General features: G+C 38.8%; 1 protein-coding gene across 1 annotated transcript in view; it reads right to left on the bottom strand.

The window, feature by feature from the left end:
• Mme (membrane metalloendopeptidase) overlaps positions 1–18,987 on the bottom strand; it is a 75,825-nt gene that overhangs the window by 28,363 nt on the left and 28,475 nt on the right. The window contains exons 4-15 of the mRNA XM_059265414.1: positions 16,195–16,356; positions 15,181–15,261; positions 14,987–15,082; positions 14,767–14,885; positions 13,431–13,496; positions 7,504–7,638; positions 5,639–5,740; positions 4,068–4,204; positions 3,865–3,958; positions 2,446–2,574; positions 1,574–1,672; positions 486–566 (exon numbers count right to left, since the gene is read on the bottom strand). Of these exons, the coding sequence (XP_059121397.1) occupies positions 486–566; positions 1,574–1,672; positions 2,446–2,574; positions 3,865–3,958; positions 4,068–4,204; positions 5,639–5,740; positions 7,504–7,638; positions 13,431–13,496; positions 14,767–14,885; positions 14,987–15,082; positions 15,181–15,261; positions 16,195–16,356 (1,301 nt within the window). The remainder of the gene's footprint in view (positions 1–485; positions 567–1,573; positions 1,673–2,445; positions 2,575–3,864; positions 3,959–4,067; positions 4,205–5,638; positions 5,741–7,503; positions 7,639–13,430; positions 13,497–14,766; positions 14,886–14,986; positions 15,083–15,180; positions 15,262–16,194; positions 16,357–18,987) is intronic.

Here is an 18,987-nt window from a genome sequence, read left to right as displayed (position 1 = left end):
AGGCTTTTTGACTTTTGTAACCCATGTAAGCAATTGTAAGGACCTGTCTACCCCTGATGCTCTAAAGCAATGGCTCTCAACCTTTATAATGCTATGACCCTTTAATACAGTTTCTCATGTTGTGGTGACTCCCCCCAAAACCATAAAGTTTCTTCATTGCTACTTCATAACTATAATCTTGCTACTGTTATGAATTGTAATGCAAATATTTTTGGAGACAGAGATTTGCCAAAGGGGTCACAACCCACCGGTCGAGAAACACTACTCTAAAGGCTGCAAGGCTTTTCTCACCACTATTGTAACATATAGAAAGCAAACACAGTCTTGCACAATGACAAGAAAGGTTAAATTAAACATAATTTGGGTATGAGTGTTTTAGATATCGATAGTAGGGTCTACGGTTTTAGGCTATTTTACGCAGTGTTTGGCATTCCTGAGCTACAGTGATATTGCCACCAGCCCCACATATCACTGCTGAGACTTACCTCAAGGTACTCATTATTCAGTTTGTTATCATTGGAAATGATGTCATCAGGATAGCCAATCCTTTCTTTAATTGCTAAGGCCTGTGAAAATTACAACATTGAATGTGGAGGTGCAATCATCTCCATAACCACAACCTTCAAATACAAACATCAGATGTCCACAACCAGCAATTAAATAAGCCTGATGTGCCATTTACAAAAGGAATACCTAACAACACTCAACCGGTGTTCTTTGCAGTGGCTCTTTGCTTTAGTTAAAAAAGAAAAAAGTAAAAACAGACATGAAATTTAGCGCCTAATGCCCTGTCCGTCTTTCCAGGCTGCAGCTTTCCCATAGAAACTGACAAAAGCCATTGCTCCACATGTAATGTATTTTTATGAATTTTTTTTTTCTCTCCAGACTTTTCAATTTTATTGAAGGAGTAACATTTAGTGCTCCCAATCTTGCAGGATATAATTATCTTTCCACTTCATTGGTTCAACCGAGAAAACAGATAAGGGCTCCACAGGCTTTGTGCTAATGCACTCCTGAATATTGGTGCCTTCAGTCTTTATGTTCCCCTTCTTCCCCAAAGTCAGGGCAGATCTTCTCAAGGGGAATGAATGACATTACCAGCATGAGTGGGATGTGGGTTTCTTTGTTAGCCACCTCATATTTGTACACTGTTTATTACTAGCTTTCCGTTACCATTTAAGTGTGTTTATGGTAAGTATCCCATTACTTATTTCTGTTTACTGCCCCCCCCCCCCCACTCTGAGATTGTCCTGGAACTCACTGAGTAGGCTGGCTGGCTAGTGAGCTTCAGGGATACACCCATCTCCCCATTCCCAGCACTGGAACTCCAGACGTGAGCCACCACACTTACTATTGTTTTTTAACATGGGTTTTAGGAATTGAACTCAGTTCCTCAGGTATACAAGGCAAACATTTACCAACTGAGCTATTCCCCCAGCCCTAGACCTATATATAGCTTTTATAGGAATTTTTTATAGGAATTTTTTTATAGGAATTATTTTTTCCTAAATATTTTTCAACTTCATCTTTTCCTATAAACAGATTTTCTTTGATGGCCCTGGCTGGTCCTTACCTTCTCTTCAGCTTTCTTTTTTGTTTCTGCATCCATCCAGGTGAGCTCATCTAAAGTCTGAATAAAAACTTCCCGGATTTGTGCAATCAAATCTTCAACCTCAAAGCAAAAAGAATATTAGCTTATTAATAGTCTAATATAGAAATACAGCCCATGAGTTCATTCTTCATTGCTACATGATGCCTTTAAGGTCGCAATAGTATGCTAATACCCGTAAATTTACAGATGAATCGTGACCCCAAACAAGTGGATGCAAAAGAGCCTACGGGATTATTATGCTAAAGCAATACTGCTGTTGTTAAATTTCTCCGGTTAACAGGTCTTCCCATAGACCCGAAGCTAAAATCACCTTCAGAATGCCCTGGTTCTTGCTATCTGTTTAGAGGAATAGAACCTTAGCTGTCACCGTCACCAGTGCTTCAATTAAGCAAGAAGTAGCATTTCAAAAAATTGATTTACTATGCCACTAAGTCCCATTGTCTTAATTTCAGTAGCAATTAGAAGATACGATACGCTTCTCATACTTCAAATAAACTGTACTTTTTAAGGAAATGGTCAGTCAGGCAATAGGAGACTTTATAAGACTAAAGTCTTATATATAAAGTCTTCATAAGACATGGCTGTGAACACTAAAGTCACTGCTTCCAGGAAGCAGATAAGCACTTCCAATTAAACAATGTGAAGGCAGAGACATAACCATATATTGAGGGTTATGAGGCAAAACCTGTTGAGAACAGTGGTATTCTATGATACATAGTATCATGCCTAATTAATAAAAATTGAGCAAAGATGTGAACAATTGTAACTGCTAATCAAACAAATGAACTGTCAGGATGCTACTTAGATGCTGATGCGCTGGGTTAAATCATTACCACATGTTTGCTCTCTCCAGCAAATGCTGCTTCCACATAAAGCCTCCCCACAGCATTCTCCATATTCCCATTGACATAGTTAGCGCACCGTCTCCATGTTGCTGTTTCTGATGTAGTGCCATAAAGGGCCTATAAAAGAGAAAAGGAAAATGGCATCTGACTAGGAGCCAGGGATGGTGAACAATAAGAGCATACAGTCTGCAAGGCTAGTCTTTATGTCTGGCTTAAGTTCCTGCAGTCCTCACTGCTTCTTTTCACAGAGTAGAGGTCCCTCAGCTACGATAAAATGTAATCTGACTGGATTGTTTACTTTAAAAAAAAATGGGCTTGTGCAAACAAGGTATCTCTTCAGAGGCATGTCCCAGCAGAACTTTTAGCTATTACAAGTTAATAACTTTCAGGAAAGCTTTGGGAGAAAAAATACAACAATGTGCCCACTATACAAACATAAACGTGAAGAAATGTTCAATAAAGGAACAGAAAGGAAATCTTAAACACAAGAAAACACATTTCTCCTTCTAATGTTTTAACTGAAGTTCAGGTACTATAGGAAAACTGTGTGTATATAAATTTTAGTATCAATAAGGGGGTTGGCAACTTACTGAAATAACATTTTTTTTTTGCTCTCTTTACTTATTTATTTATTTAACACAAAGTCTCATGTAGCCCAGACTAGCCTCAAATTCACCATGAATGATGCTGGCCTTCTGATCCGCTCCACCTCTCACAGGCTGCGATTACAGGCATGAGCTACCATGCTTGCTGTTTTATTTATTGAATTTTTATAAAGTGATACTCAAGCTTTATTGCAATTCAGTCACATCTCAGCCCTGTGTTAAAGTTTATCAATTCATTTTTAGTGGAGAAACTGGAACTTTCAAGCAGTTACTCCGTTGCCAAAACAAGAACTGGTATATTAGTTTTCCTTTCTCGGCTCCTACTGTCTGCTCTCTTAATAGTAGGATTGAATGATTGTTTAGATAATGTATCTGCAGCCTAAGAAAAAGCTTTGTGGCTTTAGCTTCAAGTTGGGGTTACTCCCTACAGAATGTCATCACAAAGAAATCTGTCTTTATATACGTCCAGGGTGCTATGAGCTCCTGAAAACCAAATCAATTGAGAAGGGTACCTCTGAGATGGATTTTACCACATTGGCAAAAGCAAATCAATGCAGTATTCTTTTGTAAAACTACAGGTGACTCCCTGCAGGGCTATGAGCTCATGATACCACAGCAGACCAGCACAGGATGGAAAAACCCAGAACAGTGACTTCTTCTTACACATGTGCAAAACAAGCAAATCTGGGCATTTTGGTTCTTGGGAATGACCAGCACATTCTAGCAGTGTACATGGCAAGCATTTATAACCATGTATCTCTTTATGCTTTAAGTCTTAAGAAAAGAGAGATTTTGTCTTCACCTTGCGGAAAGCATTTCGGGACTCCTTGTAGTTTCGGCTGAGGCTGCTTACAAGATCCATTATGAACCTCCAGGACATTAAATTTTGAAGATCTCTGTATAAAAAAACCCACCACCCAGCAACAGAAAAGATGAGGCTGCAAAGCTTCTAAAGACTGATATGAAATGTAAACTTTGAGTTTATGGGCACTCTGACATACCTACCTGGGAGAATATTTGGTAAGAATAGGCTTAAGTTTGGTTAAATATTCTGGAGCATAAACAACCACTTCTTCCTCATTTTGAATATTAATATTCACAGTTGACATGATTTCATTTGTGAAATTTGACCAGCTGAATGGCTGGGGAAAAAGCAGGCATAAAACATTCAGTAATTATGGCTTTCTCTTCTTTGTTCCAAGAATTATGGTTAGAAAATCACACACTAAAGGGTGTCAGCTGCATCATAAAATGTTTAATAGAATAGCCAGTTGGTGTTTGAGATTTTTTTTGGTCAATTGTTTCAATCAGCTTTTGAATAAATATTAGTTCTCCAATATGATTATTTAGATAGCAGAATTAAACCAACCATTTAAGAGCAAAAACAAATCCGTTATGCATACTGAGCACACAATTAGAAAAGAGGCTTGTTGTCATCTTTTCTCCAAGAGATATTTTTTTTAAAAAAGAAGAAAAAATACAGTTTTAAAAATAAAACTTCCTTAGTTTATAAGAATGCAAGCACATACAACTGTCTTTTAACAGTAGATGTTAACGAACAATTCATTTAAACACAGCAGTACACTGGAGCAGAGTCAGCTTCAAACAGAACATTATTACCGCAGAGATGCTATGGAGCCAGACAAAGGAACACGCATTGAGCTGTTCATCTTAGTTCTATAGATAGGCATACAGGTTTTAAACTTGTCTAAAAGACAGAATCTTTTCTATTATTCCTTCCATGGGAACTGAGCGTCTAAGATCCTCATGATCTTAGATCTTATTTATGTACACCAAGGTCCCTTACTGTGTAGGAAGTGCTGTGCTAAAATACTTGGTTTCCTTTGGCGCTTTGGACCAGTCTTTCAAAACACATTTACTTAATTCATTATATCAAGAAGTGAATGTAAGAAATGACTAGCTTACTAAGAAAGTAACCAGAATCAGTATTACAGAATTAGTATAAAGAGAATGTTGACTGTGAGAGTTTTTAACCTAAATGTGGCTTCATGTCCCAGCCATGTGGCCCAATTACTACACAAGAAAAAAACAAAACCAGAGGAGAGTGTTAGAGACCAGCTAAACAGAAACAAGCAAGTCCTGTTTATTAGTAGACACTGAGACAGATTTCCTTACTAACCGATTCTGTTTGTAATTTGTGTCCTAAATTCCTTCATAGATGGCCTGGATGAGAACATGGGAAGTTCTTATGTGTAGATCATGCTGTATTAAGAACTAAAGAGAAATTTCATGTCTTCTTGCTTGACATCCCACGTTGAATGACAATGTAGTGGCCTCTCAAAAAGAGTCATCCCTTCTCCAAACCCTTTTCTGTACAGTGTCTAAAATCTTGCACATGTACCTTAAAAGGAATTTTGCCTTTGAACCCTATTCTACTTAAATACAGAAATAGCAGTTTCAAAGTCTCCCTGCCCCAGGACTTTGTAGGAAGTCAAACAGTGAAAGTCATTGAAATTCACTGAAGTTAATTCACTTCAGTAAATAAAATACAATGCTATGATCTCAGGAAATGGTTCCGGAAAGGGGCACATAAAACTTGCAACCTTCCTACTTACCTTCCCATCGACCTCTAGAGAAAAGTTGCTTTGGAGCTCAGCTACCGTCATTTTGTTATAAAGCAGCATGGGGTCATTTCGGTCTTCGGGTTTAGTTGTTGCCTATGGATTTAACATGTGATGGTTCTTTTAGAAAAATATATAGGTTGGAAAATAAAGTATAGGGTAGGTCTAAGATAATTTGATTTTGGTTCCAAATTTGTCATTTTATATATACTCAGTAATAATTAACAGCATTTACCCAGAGCATCTAGCTTAAAATTCAAGAATCTTTTTACACTTTGGTAGCTGCTCAAGCTACCGAATTAATATTTGTGGCTAATAGTCAATTATGTCTGCCACTGTTTCATATTATAACTTTTTCTTTTGATATAGTCATCTCCAATTTATCTCTCAAATACTGGCTTCTACCCTCACTTTATAATTCAGTATTCTAGTTAAACTTAAGCCACAGGGTAGGGAAACGCAAAAAGTTTTTACAGCAATTTACAGCATTTGGCACAGTAAATTCTTAGTCTATGGCAGGCAGGTGGCAAGCTGGTCAAGAACGGCTGCTCTTTCCACTTTCCTGATCACCCTGCCTTCTGACTAGTTAATGATCGACATTTAATCCAGGTTAATTTTGTTCACTGAGTCTAAAGATAAGGTTCTGATAGCAGGTTAGTGCTTGGGATAAATAGTGGGAAGACACAAAAATGAAGGTGTCACATGAGAACTATGTGACAATGTCCCCTTTGGGTAACTTATCTACTCTTTGATGAAGACAACCAGTACTGAATATCTCCTTCATATGAGGCAATGTGGACACTGTTAGACACACATGAGTGACACAGAGATGCCTGTAATTCTATGTCAACTTCAGAGCCTAAGGCAGGGGGAAGCCTAGTACAGTGGCAAGGTTATCGGAGGCAATGGAGTGACGACTGTGGAGCCAAGTCTGGCCAAGGAAACACGGCCCGAGAACATGGGAGTGAAAAAATCCCAGGACAAGAAACTGCTCTCTAGCAATGCAGTTTCCCTCTGAGAACCCCAAGTAACCCACCAAACTGTCCTCTACCCAGCAGTCTGGCTCTGGTTGGGGGCGGGAGGGGGAGGGCTTGGTTTCATGTAGCCCTAGCAAGTCTAAAATCACTCTCCCTTATCTTTGGTTTTCAAGATCCTGATGAGGCCAGATGGAAGTGGTGAGCAGATGGAGACATAAGAGAACAGAGTTTTGCTTGCACTGTTAAGGAAAGGAGGCCAGGTTCAGTCAGTAATCAGCATATTGCCTAGGGCCAGAGTTCACTTGCTCATGCCTGCATGGCCCCTCTGAAGACTGAGAGAACAGAGTGCCAGCCCAGTCTCCAAGAGCTTGCCTGGAAGCAGAGGAAATACAGAGATCCCCTTGGCTCTGTTGCTAAGGTCTGTCTTCCCTGAACTCAGCAATCTCAGAGGCTGACATCAGTGGCACCACGTTGCCCTCTAACCAAGTTCTTAGCAGAAGGACAGAGATGATCTCTGAAGACACTTTGTATTTCAAAATAACATAAAGTAAAATTGTTTAGAAAAACTACCATGGTTTCGTATGAGTCTTCCTGGGTCCTGAGGGCATCTCACAATCTGAGTATAAGATTTTGATGCAACTCCTTATTATATATTAAACACAGCTTGTTTGCTATTTGTCAAATTTAGTGTGTCTTTTGGATTTCAGGAAATTCTATAGTTTCAAAGGTTGTCCTGAAGACAATGATTCATTACTGGCCTATGCATGTTTAATCACTGACTTAAAGAGCTACAGTTTTATCTTTAAAACAGCATAGAGAAGACAGAATGAAACAAAACGTGGTTCACATTATTCAGTATCCCAGAAAAACAATGTGTTTTACATTGGCAATTTCTTTTTCCAAATCCATAACTTTATTCATTTCCAAAGAAAGCTGGTTTTCGTCAATCGGCAATCTTTCTTCCTGACGAATCAGTCTGGCCACAGCAATCATAAAATCCACATATGCCGTGCAAGCCTGCAAGAAATAAGTAATAAGTTGTTGGGGAACCTTCTGATATTCATCATGGTACATAAAGATTTTTAAAATACTAATTTTTGATAGCAGAAAAAGCACAGTGAAATGGAAATACTTTCTAAGTGCTAAAAGAAATGACTTGCACAGACTCCTTTTTTTTTTTTTGTTTTTTTCGAGACAGGGTTTCTCTGTGTAGCTTTGCGCCTTTCCTGGGACTCACTTGGTAGCCCAGGCTGGCCTCGAACTCACAGAGATCCACCTGGCTCTGCCTCCGAGTGCTGGGATTAAAGGCGTGCGCCACCACTGCCCGGCACAGACTCCTTTAATTAGAGCTGAGGCATGGCAATAAAATATCATTTTGAATGGTTTAATTTATGGTCATTTGTCTATGGAGATTATCTTATTTGCAATACATTTACTTGGCCTTTCTAAAAACACAGTTGTAAAGCACTTGTTAAGTAATTACACAATTACTTCTTTTCCTTTACTAAACCATTTTCCCAAGATTGACTTTTCATATATATATGAAAGTATTTATTTTAACTATTCATACTATATTCATATAGTATGACCAGGACATCTTCACATCTTGGGCCAAGCTAATTTTTTTGAGACTGCTCTCAGGGGTTCCCCCAACGAACAGTCAAAGGTTTTCATTTTTCTCATAATTCTCCTGTTACTGTGAAGTTTCACTATAAGAGACCACAGATTTAGATGCCATCTTTGTTCCACACACTCCATTTCTTTATATTTTATCTTCAGATACATTTTAATTTATAAGCAGAAGCTGTAAACTTGAGTTCAGTGACATTAAGACTCTGAGAATTCAATCCTACTTTTGCTAAGTTTCAACACCGCGCTACTTATTAGATATTGTCACGCATCAGCAATTAAAAGGAAGTGTGATCATTTAAAATTTACCCAAATTCAAGTTTCTGTCGGGAGCTTTACTCTTAGTAAATCTGGTGACTGTCGTCAAGGGAAATCTGCCTCACAGCTTGGGGAGAAGCAGAGCCTTGGATGCTTCTAAGACTCGGTATCCAGGTAAATACAAATGAAGGTTCTATATGATGTATGCTAAAAGAATGTAGCGCTTTCAGTTTCAGGACAGTCCCACATCCTTATTAATGATTTACAAGTGCAAAGGTTACCCTTATATTCAATTTGAACACAGAGGTACATGTGTATTTACAAGTGCTCACCATCAAACATAAAACAAAGAGTAAAGTGAAAGTGTGTTATTAAGCAAGAGCCTTATACAAAATGTGTAACTACAATGAATCTCAAAAACTTAATGTACTGCTACTTGTGACCCTCATAAAAACTAAATAGACGGTTCCCTGGAGAGAGGGGCTTTCTCGGTTGAGGGATACACTGTGATGTTACGAGTACCTCGGCAGCGCTTCCATCCATGCATTTCAATAGGCGAAAGTATTATTATTATTATTTTTTGGCTGTGAATTTGTATTTAAAAACCCAGTCACTTAAGGTAGTAGGAATGAAAGATAACTTCATATGAGTTATTCCCAACTTCACTCTTTTCCTATTAAAACTAATCAGACTTCTTGTTTCGCTTTGAAATAAACAAGTATGTCTGGGTTCAAACCTCATGAGACCACTTAGGCCAAAGTAGAAGAATGTAGTGTTTTGAATTAACTATATTTCAAAGCACATAAATCCATCTGCTTTCAGCAGGGAATTACTACTGGCTATGAAGGAGATGATAATTTGAATTTTCTAATGTCAATCTTTTGAGATTTCTCTGTTATATGAGATACATTTTTGTTAATGAGGAGAGAAAAGAACAAGAATTCTTCCGTGTACTTTGTTGATTCTGCAGTCTAGTTCTTATTCTTTCCAAGTGTACCTGATGGCTGTGGAATCTTGGTGGATGACCTTACAAGACAACCCTCGAGGCCTGCTCATATTGCTAGCTCTGGGCACACTTGCATAGAACGCAGTGTTGATGAATGAGGTCCAGCCTGTTAACCACTTCTCACTAAAACACATATTTTAGCGTCTTTTCTTTCCAAATTCCTGTAGTAATTGTCAGAACTCAATCTCACTGCTGCAAGATTCAGCTGAAGGCTGTAACTTTTTCTTATTTTTAAACATGTAACAAGCCAAGTGATATCAAGTGTACAGATTTGGAGAAACTGAGATATTTTTGAAAGTGAAAATTAGTTTTTCTTTCTTGTGATTTAGAGATTTAGTTTTCAGGGCAGGGACAAGAATGAATTCTCATCTTTTAACAGTTGTGTCTTTTAATAGACAGTAAATCAAGGATCATTTCAGTGGAGAAGAACCTGAAAACATCTAGTAGACCTTTGTTAAAAAAAAGATTATAAATCTTAACACTGACAAAGTAGTTTTAAAGGAACACTTGCTTTTAAAAGGCAGCATAAAATCCATATAGAAGCAATTTCATTTAAAACTACACATTAGCAAAACTAGTATTTACTAATCCTAACATCATAGATTATTGCTTTGATTAGAATGATTTCCATTTTACAATAACAGACGATGGTGTTTATAAACTAGCTCCCTGAGCCCAGGAAAAAAGCTGATATTTATTAGAATTGTTAAAGAGAAACACAGCAGTATCACTGTTAGTAAAGGACATCAAGATCCAGGAAAGAGAAGCAAGCGCTCCAGTCAGATTGGCTGATGTCTGGGCACCCTGGTGGTGGTGACCTATAAAGATCAGAAGTTTCATAACCGGATATTTTGTTTGTGACACTCAGCTCTTGTCAGTTTTTTGACTTTTCCTTCCTCAGAAGAAAATCTACAAAATGTAGACCAGGAAGTAACTGAGAAGTCACAGAACTATGCTCTAGGTAGCAAGCCATTAATGCTCGGTAATGTTCAAGTGTTACTCGGGAAGTTTATTGGTAGACTCTACAACGTGTACCAAGGACACCAAGCATGAAAGATGCTTTCCATCTAAAGGGCTCAGAAACTTCCTATTAAATAGCATGCAACTGCTGTTGCAGAGACTTGTTCTCCATAGAGGGATTGTGTATGGAGAATTGCATACCTCTTCCTGGGGACCAGGGATGAGACAAAGCTGAACCTGAGAACAACTCAACAATAGGACTTGAAGAACACAGGACCCAAGAGGATCTACCTTGGCCCAGAGAGGGAACTGAGGCTGTTGGTAGGTTACCAAAAAGAACCTAGAGCTTTAGACAAGCTTTTCAAAGGTTTATTGTTTATGAGGGAGACCAGAGTTTTCACAAACTGCTTTCAATCTCTAAAAATTCTCTTTTCAGATTTACTGAGTGGAAAAAGTATATAAGTATCATTCAATAATAACCAATAGATGTTACACGCTATTAAAACAAAATGAAGTACACAACCACATGGTCATCTCAAATGATGGAAAAATTCAACATAATTTTTAGAAAGCTTTTAAATGCATAAGCGGAACATACTTCAGCACAATAAAGGCCACAATGACAAGTCCACAGCTAACGTAAGACTTAGTGGTGAAAAGTCGAACACTTTCCCTCCAAGACCAGAAACAAGACAAGAATGTCTGTTCAAGATTGTACTAAAAGTCCCAGCCAGAACAATTAAGGTAAGCACAAGAAATAAATGATACCTATATACAGGAAAGGAAACAGTGAAATGGACCATTTGCCAACGGCATGATCTCATACATAGAAAATGCTAAAGGTATCATCAAAAGTAGTGTTAGAACTGAAGCAGTTCAAAGAAACCTATACGCAAAGATCAATAGCAGTTATGCAAACAAAAATTGAATTACTTGACTTAGAAATGAAAAAATCCAATTTACAATAGCATCAAAAACAAGAGTAAATTCAGCTGACATTTTCTAGCCTCCTTTATACTTAGCGGGAACCACATGGCAGCCTGGTCAGCCCTGGCCACAGAGCAAACCCTTTCTCAAAAACCAAAGAAATCTGTTAGTTAAAAAATTAGAGGACATGGTCCAGCATTTTCCTTCTTTTCTATTTCCCTTTGGCCTTAAACATGAATAAGGCACAATGAGCCAATTCTGACCAGGCAGACTAGTGTAAATTCCAGAGCAGACTGAGATTAGAAGAGTAAAATTAAAGGCAGCTGAGGCCACAGGGAGTCCCATGTGCCCTACCTCACCTGGACTGCATGCTTTGAGATCAGAAAGGGAAATAGAAATATTGTCTTTTGCTGCAGGTACTGTAATTTTGAGTATTTTTATTATTGCAGCTCAGACAAAACCCAATCCAGTACCAACTTACATGCCTAAAGAGACAAGAAAGTCAGTGTAAATCAGTGAATCTCCTAGATGATGGCTATACAGAGGCAGAAAATGATGCTCTGTCTCCATGGAGTGACTGGGATGGCTCTGGCTGCACAGCCCTTTGAAAATGCAAACTTAGGGTTTCTAATTCTACAGACATAGGAAGAAATGTGTGTTACCAAGTGAAGGCCCCAATTCTGCAACAGATGGACAACAATTCAAAATTTAAAATAAAACAAGTCTTGAAGCTTACGTAAAAACGCTTCTGTATCAGATGCAAACCCCAAATGGCCAATTTGTCACCTGTCTGATATTATGAACTAACATGGAAAATAAAATTCACAAAATATTCTATCATCTTCATAAAATCTTATCAAAGGAAAAAAGGAAGAAACTTCACCACCTTGACTATCAGGAACAGTTTGATATCTGAAATGTTAAACTATGAAATAAAAACTATCTAAGATTGGAAAATGCCAACAGTTTATAAGAGTACAATTGTAAATATGAACAGTTCTTGGGCTGAAAATGATAAGGAATGAGCTGACAATCTTCCCTCATTTTTAACTCTGCAACAGGAAACATCTGGACACTTCTTAAAGCCAACAGCTGCAGCCCACACAGAAACTAGATCACTCAGATATTCTATATCCGTTCAATTACCTGTGCTATTAATTATGGCCTTTGATATTATAATGTATGTACTTTTCTTAATTTCAGTGTTGTGTATCCACTCAAACAGACACTTATACCATGTTATTTGAACTTAACATGAATGCAAACACACAACCATGTCTACCTAATGATGTTAGCGAAGCAGCGGTTCCAGTCATATTACCACAATGTGACTCTTTAGGATCATGAAAAGCAACCATAATTTTCTTCTGTGTTTCAAAAGAGTTATGAGAAAAGCATCTATAAGACAAACTCCTTCCTTCTGGTATCTAATCACACTCAACATTGCTGGTTTGGTCTGCTGGGGCTCCTTGCATCAGGAAGAAAGAACACATTCACAATAGTCTAAGACAGGGAAGCTTGTGAGATACTAAGAAGGCAATCCAGGTCAACAACAGCTGTGTGGGATGTGATGTCCATGGCTTAGGTGCTATGGGAAAGGGGGTAGATAGCCCTATCTGCATAGTTTTCTGAAAAAGTTCTGGAGGGTACTTTTCACTGTACCAGTCAATCCCCAATCCTTACTGATAATGTTCTACTATGATTAATCTGACACTTTTCGTTTTTTGCAAAATGATCCGAGTTAGACATGAATGGAAACATTTACAACTAATTTTTAAAAGATACATCATATGACTTAAAAACTAAGAATCAAAATTCATGAGAGGAATTCCAAGCTTCCTTATTTGACTTCCATTAGTCTAGTGGGAATGTTCATTCTATCAAAGGAACTTCAGCACTGTGTGGCTTTGGTATTTCCCCAGCAAAGAATGGAAGGAGTTTTACATTAGAGTCCTTTTTGTTATTAAAGGTTTGCACAGATGGAGCTGCAGGCTGTGTCTGATTCTTCTCTCCCTCTGCTTTTATTTACCTCTTTATATATTCCAGTACACTCATAGTAGTCTCTGGAAGGGAGGCCAAGTCGAGGCTGGTCAAACTGTAAAACATATACATCAAAGAAAACAAATTACCCAGCAAGTAAAACATTTGGATAAAATACAACTAGGCCCACTCTCGCTGCTGTTTGTAAGTGCAACAATCAGAAATGAAGTAAATAAACATCTAGGAAAGGTTTCTACACTTCTTGCAAGTAACAAATGCACGGGCAGCTACATAATCCAGGGGATTTTATTGTGCATATGTGAATGAGAGTAAAGAAAACTTGAACTAAAAGTACCCTAGGAATGATTTTAAATTCAGAGCAGAAGATAAAAGCAAACTAAAAAATATGAGGCTCCTGGTCGAGTGAGCTACCAGATTACACACTTACAGGATTTCCCAGTTTCTGGACATTCTAATGTGTTCCCTTGGGGCCATGTTTGTCTGCACCATCCTTAACTGGGATATATTCTAACTGGTAGAAAGAAGTAAGTCATGTCCTTTGTTTATTTGGGTGTGTGATAGTGGAGGCATGCAAAACCACTAGAGTCACTGGACAACCTATTTGCCAATGTAAATCTTGCTAGAAATCTTGAGATTGTCTACCAAAGAGGCAGGGAGAAGACTCCCCCGCCCCAAGATGTCCCCAGAGGTGTGTGTTCGGAAGGATTTTAGCAGGTGCGGACAGTAGCGTATGTGAGAAAAGGGTCTGCGGTTCTCATGTATGTGGTCCAGCTTGGGCACCGATGTGAAGGACAAGTGGGCCCACTGAGTGCTCTGGGAGACTGCTTCCTAGGTGGTACATGGCAGAATAGGATGCATTAGTAACCTAGAGCACTGATAGATAAAGGTGGGATTCCTTGAAGTTTGGAGGAGTCCAACACATCTCTGCATGAAGGACCCTTGAAAGGATGGTATTTTATTTACCTTCACTCAGATTTAGGGAAAACCAAAACTGTGTTCAAAATCCCCTTTGGGGTATTTCATTTTAAATCAAAGAGGAATTTTTGGTTTCCAGGCCTACATTATGTTATGTAAACCAAAGCATGATACGTACAAAGAAACTGGGAGTTATTTTCATAATAAGAGGATCCTAGGGAGCTCTCTAAAATAGAGACAAGGGTGAGAGGTGAGTGTCTAAAACATATCACCAAGAAACCCTTTTAACATGGTGCCCCAGGGCTGAGAGCCAGGGGATGGATTTATTACCCCCTAGTTCATGAAATGAAAGGGAGAATTGGCAATACTCAAATATCAATGAAAAAAATGTACATGGGAATTTCATTACAAGTTAAAGATAGCCTTGGCTGCCTGACACACACACTTACATGAATTATATGGTGGGTAGAATTCTTATCATCGGTGCCAACAAAAAAATTAATGAGGACTTTTTTCCCATATTTAGAATTCAGTTGTGCAATAGCTTTCTCAGCTGTCCAAGAAGTACCTAAAGGAAGAGAAGGGGAAGCACGTTTTCTGAAGCTGTGTTTCATTCGCAATACTGTACTGTGGAAATTATTAACTTCAAAAAGAGGGAAATGGTCTTACCATACGTTTGTTCCCAGTTTTCTGAGGCTACAGGCCACCCATATATATCTGGTAGCAGTCTGAGTAGAGGCTGCCCGCCTCTACTATCAATAGCAGCTTTTCGGAACAAGGGAAATAAATACAAAGTGGGGTTATGCATATTCTATTCCTATTTTGTTACTAATATACACATACTTCAAATAAAAAACACTTACACTCATTTATACAGGACCTGTACAAGGTTTTCGCCTTCTGCACTGCTACTATGTCCTCAGTTCTGGGTTCTTCAAGGACATCTGAAATAAGGCATTTAGTAAAATGGGTCAATAGAATTGCTGATTTGGGGCTGTTATTAACATTTTCAACATAGGTCTAATTAAAAATAAATGTTTTCTCCCTCCCCATTCTTAAATCCTGAGAAAAACAAAGCCATCACTCCTAGAACAGAAGTGAGGTTGTGTAAGTCTTTTTGAGTAGACTGTGAAGGTGTGTGTGCATATGAGTGTGTGTGCATGCATGTATGTGTGTGTATATGAGTGTGTGTGTGTGTGTGTGTGTGTGTGTGTGTGTGTGTGTGTGTGTGTGCTTCTCAGCCTCAGGTACCAGTTACTTTTGAATTTTAGATTTGTACAAAACAAATAACACAAAGGAATTTGGGACTTAGTGTAGATAATCCTCTGATGACTAGAAAGTAATTATCTTTGTGTGAATGTGCAATGCATGATCCAAATAAATTGTTCTTCCTGCTTAGATTGTAAAACATAGGAAACTCCCATTTTTCCTACAAAGCAACTTCTAGAAGATAACAGGATGGATGGAGATGGTAGATATGAGTCTAAACATTCTCCACTTTTCAGGGAAGACAAAGCCTGGTAAAATCTTCAGCAACTTTAACACAGCACGGGGATGAGTAGGGGCATCTGTGGAAATGGTTCAGTAGCAACCATTAAACGTTTCCCTTCTATAAAATGACATGAAGACACCATCAATGGGGATGAAGAGCTTTAGCACTTGTGTATTTAAAATTAAATCAGGGAACGTTAAGAGATGACAATACATCCATTTTGGTGTCTACTACCCTCAGAGTGACTCAATGGATGTCTGCAAATCCTGAAGGAAATAAAAACTGTAATCTTTTGCCAAATTTCCTGTAATGGCCAGAAGTTACACCTCTAAAAAATGGATGTCAGAGGAAAAATTTTCAATTCACAGACACTGTCAACACTAACCTTTCAAAATGACTTCCAGCTCATCTCTTAAAATGTCAAAATTACTGTATCGGGAACTGGTCTCTGGAATGACGTTGCGTTTCAACCAGCCTCCACAAGCATATTTGAAGAAGTCTGTACAGGGCTCAGCAGAGGCATCCATGTTCTGGATCAATCGAGAAGCTGCAAGACCAGAGAGAGGATCAGATGAATTGAAAGATGTATTGCTTAAGTAGGCTGGAAAGAGAAAAGGAAGCTCTTCTTCACATCAGCTGCACAGAGGCTCTGTTCTGTATTTACATAATAGTGCACTCTGATGGCATCATGACTAGTTTGTGTCTGTAGTCCCCTGGCCCTTTACTACTATAGTGGGTTTGTTTTATTTCTGAGTGGCTTGAGTTCTCCGTCCTAAGTCCTCACTGTTTCCTAATGTGTCTCCTTGCACCTGGCTCCCAATAACTGAACTTTCTTCAGTTTACGACTTCAAGGAAAAAGAATTATAGGTCTACTTTGTGGTGGCCATCTTGGCCTATGGTTAACATAGTGTCATTCTGCACTCTGGTAACTTTCAGGAGCTACTTGCTTTTCCGGGTGCTGCGTCCTTCAAATTATCTCTGAAACTCCGAAGGATGAAGAGCTGATTGCTAGTGGATTTTTATGAGCTCAGTAGGGATCTGAAGCCAGTCATTAGTTTTTGTATCTTGCTTACAGTTCTTTAAATTTTTATTACATTTTTATTTATTTATGTGTGTGTACACAGGTGTGTCACAGCATGAATCTACGGTCAGAGGACAACTCATGGGAGTTGGTGCTCTCCTTGAACCGTGTGAGTCCCGAGATCAAATTCAAAGTGCCGGGTTTGGTGGCAGAAGCCTTTAACCACTGAGCTATTTCTCCGGTCCCACTTACAAAATTTCGCAATTAAAATTCATGCCCAATTTGCATTTGTTTATGGAGAGTCTGTTATAAAATTGGTTGTAAGCTTGCAAGATTTTCTGAGGTCCACTCTTAGGTGTTTGAAAAATCGTGATGAAAACACAACACTGAGTATTTACAGTGCATAAGACATGTTCTTGTAGGTGCTATAACTGATAAAATATGAATTATTACATTCTGAAGATTAGAATAAGGCACAAGGCTCACACACTTTACACTTGGAATAGAGCAGACCCACCCCCTACAATCCTCCCAGCGTCCTTTCTCACAGTAAGTTCAACTGTTTTGTAGTGAAAACAAAGGAGCAATTGAGAATTCACTGGTATCAGCAGAGTATATATATTCAAGTGAGCTTCTGAAAGTACTTCACTTTCTGAACCAATTAATTAATTAACTAAAAACTTGAAACAATTGCTGAGCTGTGTTGATTTTTTTTTTTTAACTTGGTATGGTAAGTTTTGCAGCTGAGCTTCAAGCCCCTAATTCTAAGCACGTTTAGGACGTGTTTACTTCCGGAACACCTCAAGTCTAACTTTTATCCCTCCTTCAAATCAGTCATCTTTAAACTTCCATGCTATGGTACACAGCATATCGTTAGAACAGACTCTTAGGATTGAGTTCTTGGGAAAGACTCTGTATTACTTCCATCTCTTTGCTAACTTTTAATTCCTTAGCCTGTTTTCCATGTTTAATATCAACCCAGTTTACATCTTCATTTTCTGCTGATTAATTCATCCCACTGGCTCTCTCTTTCATATATTCTGCTCATGTGTCAGATTAAACTCCCTAAAGACCCTTTTGCACTGGCCACAACATTACTCAAAAATGTCAGTGGCTTGTCATTTTCCAGGTTATATGACAAAGTCTTTAACTTGGTCTTGAAGCCATCCTCTTCCCATTATCCTATCTACATTTTTATTCACCTCTGTTCCCATAAGACAGGCCTACTGGGAGTGCCAAAATACTCCAATGTTTCTTAGCCCTGAGCCTTTGCTTCTGACCTCCTCATCCCATGTCTTGGATCCCTTCTCTGCTTCTTTTCAATTTCTACCTACCCTTCAAGGTTTGGCCCATGGCCCACTTTCCTAAAATTCTGTGACTCCGAGCCATAATGAAAATGTCTCTCTCTAGACTCCTTTGAGTTCACTGCCTCACTCAATCTTTGGTGTTTGGATGAAGCTTCTTTGAGCTTTGCATTGTAGACACTTTCTCTGTCTGCCTCACCAATTTGTTGATGCCATTAATCTTTTTGTATGCCCATCACCTGACATCTATTAATGGGGTGCAGTTATGCCTGAGCTGTGTCCTCTTCTCCTTCCACGAGTCAGCTCAGTTCCTGTTTTACTGGACTCTATCTATACCAGTCCAACCCTTCTGCATTTTTTTTCACCTTATGAAATTGCAGGCATTTTTAAAACCCAGCTTAAATCCTCCACCTTGATAAACACCATCCCTACAATACCCACATCAGCATGTATCATCCTCAGCACACAGGAACAAATTCGGTTTCTCCCCAACCTAAACTTTAGCTCCATGAATGTAAGAGACTCATTCTTCTATTCTCACAGGGTCAAATGCCACTCGCTCGCTTGCTCAAGACCCAACAGGAAGAATTCTAGCCTGAACACAACAGGACAAGAGAAGAAAACCTAAAAAATTTCTGGGAAGTGGTGATGGTGCACACCTTTAATCCCAGCACCTGGGAGGCAGAGGCAAGTGGATCTCTGTGAGTTCAAGTCCAGCCTGGTCTACAGAGTGAGTTCCAGGACAGCCAGGGCTACACAGAAAAACCCTGTCTCAAAAAAGGAGGAGAAGAAGAAGAAGAGGAAGAGGAGGAGGAGGAGGAGGAAGGAAGGAAGTAAGAAAGGAAGGAAGTAA

The sequence above is a fragment of the Peromyscus eremicus genome, chromosome 6 (assembly GCF_949786415.1).
Source record: "Peromyscus eremicus chromosome 6, PerEre_H2_v1, whole genome shotgun sequence".
NCBI classification, from domain to species: domain Eukaryota; kingdom Metazoa; phylum Chordata; class Mammalia; order Rodentia; family Cricetidae; genus Peromyscus; species Peromyscus eremicus.
Note: the sequence above shows the minus strand (reverse complement) of the source record. Positions and strands in the feature narration are given on the sequence as shown.